General features: G+C 49.4%; 1 protein-coding gene across 1 annotated transcript; it reads left to right on the top strand.

Moving 5' to 3' along the window:
• The first annotated feature begins 753 nt into the window (after window positions 1-753).
• Window positions 754-1146, top strand: LOC123049816 (serine/threonine-protein phosphatase 7 long form homolog). Its single transcript, XM_044472685.1, has 2 exons — window positions 754-842; window positions 922-1146. The coding sequence occupies exons 1-2, from the start codon at window positions 795-797 to the stop codon at window positions 1144-1146; spliced, it is 273 nt and encodes a 90-aa protein (XP_044328620.1). The 5' UTR covers window positions 754-794.
• The last annotated feature ends 3296 nt before the right edge of the window (window positions 1147-4442 follow it).

Raw genomic sequence — 4442 nt, 5'->3', positions numbered from 1 at the left:
CGCCGGTCGACGCCACCGAACAATGCTGCAGCACTCACCGCGCTTATTGATCATTGGAGGCCGGAGACACACACTTTCCATCTTCGGACCGGGGAGATGACCGTGACGCTCCAGGATATTGCTATGATCACCGGTCTTCCTATCGATGGGAATCATTTATGTATGAACACCGATTCTGATGGGTGGCGCGCGCAGATGCATGCCCTTATCGGTATGGTTCCTCCGGAGCCTCGGGAACCAGAAGCAGAAGATAAGAAGAAGGAAAGAGTCGCAGCCGGCGCTACTTTCACGTGGATATCATCGAACTTCAGTACTTGCCCTGAGGATGCTAATGAGGACATGGTGAAGACATATGCTCGTGTCTACATGTGGTACGTGATATCCAGGACTATGTTTGCTGATGGCACAGGCAAGAATGCTCCATGGATGTGGCTGAAGGCGTTGACCATCTTCGATAGCAAATGGAGTTGGGGTTCGGCGACACTGGCTTACTTGTATCGACAGGTATGAAGTTGTTTCCTTTTCACTTCATTGATACATTATCAATGCGCTCTTGCGGCAAATTTGACCATGTTCTCTTTTATGTGCAGTTGGACGAAGCCTGTTGTAGGCACACTGGAGGTATTGGTGGTTGTCTGCTCGCACTTTCCATATGGAGCTGGGAGCGTTTGCCGGTTGGGCGACCGAAGACCGTGAAGTACGAGGATTGGGACGACAAAGACAACCCACTACGGCTCCCCACTTGGGCTTACAAGTGGGATGTGTTAAATGAGACGACGGATGATCCCTCGGTCATGTACAAGTTGTACAAGAGCGAGCTGGACGCGATCACGCCTGAGCAGGTGAACCGACATTGCATAAGTGATTATCATGCTTGTATCGTAACTCGATATCAATTTTGCATTCAATCCCATTTTGCAGGTGGAATGGGAGCCGTATGGAAAAGGAGAGCGTTTTGTTAACCCTATGGAGTTCAGGCTGAATCCGATGTGCACTAGGGATAGGGATCTCTGGCATATGCGGTGCCCACTGATATGCAACTGGGCGGTTGAGCTTCACCTGCCACATCGGGTGTTCCGCCAGTTTGGTTTGTTCCAGCCACACCCGCCGGAGTGGGAGGACACGGACAAGTTGCTACACGCGTAAGATATAATTAACCTTGAGCACTTAGCAGCTTCTCGACGGTTTCGATGATGCTAATATTCTGTTTCTAACTTGCAAGTTGGATAGGAAAAAGCAGCGGAAGATCAAGGATTGGGCCAACCATCACAAGAAGTATGTCGTGCAGTTCGCTCTTAGTGTGGAGCAAGCAAGGGCTGGAAAACGAACCCAGCTTCGTGAGCACTGCCCGATCGCGTTCAACAACTATCTCACATGCTTGCAAGTACCCGCGTGGAGGTATGCAAGCCGGCGTATGCTGAGGAGATTCTGGAAGAACCCACCGTTTTTGATGAGGTAGCCCAGCACCAGTACAACGCATTAATCAGGAAAGGCAACTCAGTGATCCCTTCAGCTCCAATGATGAACTTTGTGGTTAGCCCTTTTTGCTTTTCCATTCGCACTATTCACATCTTCGCTTGCCTAACACTTTGATACCGTTTCTGTTCATAGCGTGCCCAGATCAAGAAAGCAGTTGATGAGACCGAGACTATTCTGGAAACAACCCCTGCTGGCAAAAGCGATGGGGAAGGTGCACTTCGAGCATTCATTAAGGTTCACATCTCCTTCAAACTAGCACTTAACATATGTTGCTACGTTCCATGTCTCATTCACTTGTACATGTTGCAGTGTCAGGGCCAAAAGTTAAGGCGGCTATCAAACCTTTTCGGTTGTCGTGACCCCGAGTATGTATCACCAGAACGGTCTAGGTCGGCGACACCATCAGATCCCGCTTCAGGGCAGGGCCATGGTGAACCTTTTGATAGGATGAGGATGTGGGTGTGGTCACCCAAGAGGTATGGCATGACGATATATATCCATTAGTTGATGCATTGCTAACTATATCCTCACGCACGGTCTTTCCATATCTTCTATTGATGCATAGGTTGCTGATGATATGACCGTGGGGACGTACCAGGCTCGGTCTGCATACGAGTTGAAGCCTAGGAAGGGAATCAACTAGTACACACCTGAAGACTTCACCCAAAGAGGCCAAAGAGGCAAAAGGACGGTGGCACCTCGCGGATGGCGGCTTTGGATGACTATTTGGATGACTATGTAGATGACGTGGAGGAACCGGAGCCGGAGCCGGAGCTGGTTCCTCTTCCTAGGAAGGTGAAGAAGATAAGCGTCAAGAGGGGGGAGGAGCCAGCAAGCGCGAAAAGCACTAGTCATCGTCCTTTATTTATAATGTTGAACTTAGAGTGGAATTTGTTATGTCGTTGAACTTGGAGTGGTGGTAGCTATTAGTAATGTGGAATTTGTTATGTCGTTGAACTTGGAGTGGTCGTAGCTATTAGTAATGTGGAATTTGTTATGTCGTTGAACTTGGAGTGGTGGTAGCTCTATGTTAAACTTGAACTTATTGTGATGGTCCTTTCTAAGAAATGATGTCTTTGGTGAACACTTTTTGAACCTTAATGTTTATTATACGAAATGTTGAACTGTGGCTGAAAATGACCCAGTATGAATGACAAAAAAACACTAAGTGTTTGTACAGCGCCTAGCTGGCAGGCGCCACACTATACAGTGCAACACCTAGCAGCAAGGTGTTGCACTGTAGAGTGTGGCGCCTCCAAGCTAGGCGCTGCACAAACACTTAGCGAAATTTTTGCCCCAAACTGGAGGCCTACCTTCTGTTGCTCTCTGGATAGCTACAGACTTGTGCAGCGCCTAGCCCGGAGGCGCTACACTATACAGTGCAGCGCCTAGCCGCAAGGTGTTGCACTGTAGAGTGTGGCGCCTCCGAGCTAGGCGCTGCACAAACACTTAGCGAAATTTTTGCCCCAAACTGGAGGCCTACCTTCTGTTGCTCTCTGGATAGCTACAGACTTCTGCAGCGCCTAGCCTCGAGGCGCCACACTCTACAGTGCAACGCCCAGCCTCTGGGCGCTGCAATGTACAGTGTGGCGTCTCCGGGCTAAGCGCCACACATGTCTGTAACTTGCCATACCTTCTGTTGCTCTCTGGATAGCTACAGACCTGTGCAGCGCCTAGCTTGGAGGCGCCACACTATACAGTGCAGCGCCTAGCCGCAAGGCGTTGCACTGTAGAGTGTGGCGCCTCCGAGCTAGGCGCTACACAAACACTTAGCGAAATTTTTGCCCCAAACTGGAGGCCTACATTCTGTTGCTCTCTAGATAGCTACAGACTTGTGCAGCGCCTAGCCCGGAGGCGCTACACTATACAGTGCAGCGCCTAGCCGCAAGGCGTTGCACTGTAGAGTGTCGCGCCTCCGAGCTAGGCGCTGCACAAACACTTAGCGAAATTTTTGCCCCAAACTGGAGGCCTACCTTCTGTTGCTCTCTGGATAGCTACAGACTTCTGCAGCGCCTAGCCTCGAGGCGCCACACTCTACAGTGCAACGCCCGGCCTCTGGGCGCTGCACTGTACAGTGTGGCGCCTCCGGGCTAGGCGCCACACATGTATGTAACTTGCCATACCTTCTGTTGCTCTCTGGATAGCTACAGACATGTGCAGCGCCTAGCTTGGAGGCGCCACACTGTAGATTGCAGCGCCCAGATGCTAGGCGTTGCACTTGGACTTAGTGAATTTTTTAGCATATGCAAACATAGTAAGTAGATGTGAAGTAGGATTGATACGTAGCAAGCAAACAACTGTGAAGAGAACATATGCACGAAGTACTTCACGACGCATAGTAGTTCATAACACATAGTACTTCACGACACATAGTAGTTCTTACAACCAAATCGAGGAGGAGACATAGTAGTTCACGACACATAGTAGTTCTTACAACCAAATCGAGGAGGAGACATAGTAGTTCACGACACATAGTAGTTCTTGCAACCAAATCAAGGAGGAGACATAGTAGTTCACGGCACATAGTAGTTCACAACCAAATCGAGGAGGAGACATAGTAGTTCATGACATATAGTAGTTCACAACCAAATCGAAGAGGATGACATAGCTCTATTGTGTAGAGCAAGGCCCCTTTCCCTTCTTCTTCTTCCTCTCTTCTTCCTCTTCCTCCTCCCTTTTTCTTATGAGGTGAGCCTCCTTAACCACCCTCTCCATGAATATCTGATTGTCCCTCTCTTCTTTTTCAGCTGCAATTTCCCAAAGCTTGATGGTTCTTTCTTCAAAATCCTTTTGACGCTTCTTCTGTGCCTCCTCACATTTCCTCACCAACGCTTGCTCCCTCGCGCGCATCGCATTGACGCTCTCTGTTTTGCCTTCCTCTCCTTCTCAAGATCCTCTTCCTTCTTCTTCTTTAGCTTGGCTGCATCCTCCTCTCTAAGCTTCTTCACAGCCTTCTCCCACCA

This window comes from Triticum aestivum, chromosome 2D (genome assembly GCF_018294505.1).
Source record: "Triticum aestivum cultivar Chinese Spring chromosome 2D, IWGSC CS RefSeq v2.1, whole genome shotgun sequence".
NCBI lineage: Eukaryota > Viridiplantae > Streptophyta > Magnoliopsida > Poales > Poaceae > Triticum > Triticum aestivum.
This window is presented reverse-complemented; position numbering and strand designations above follow the sequence as displayed.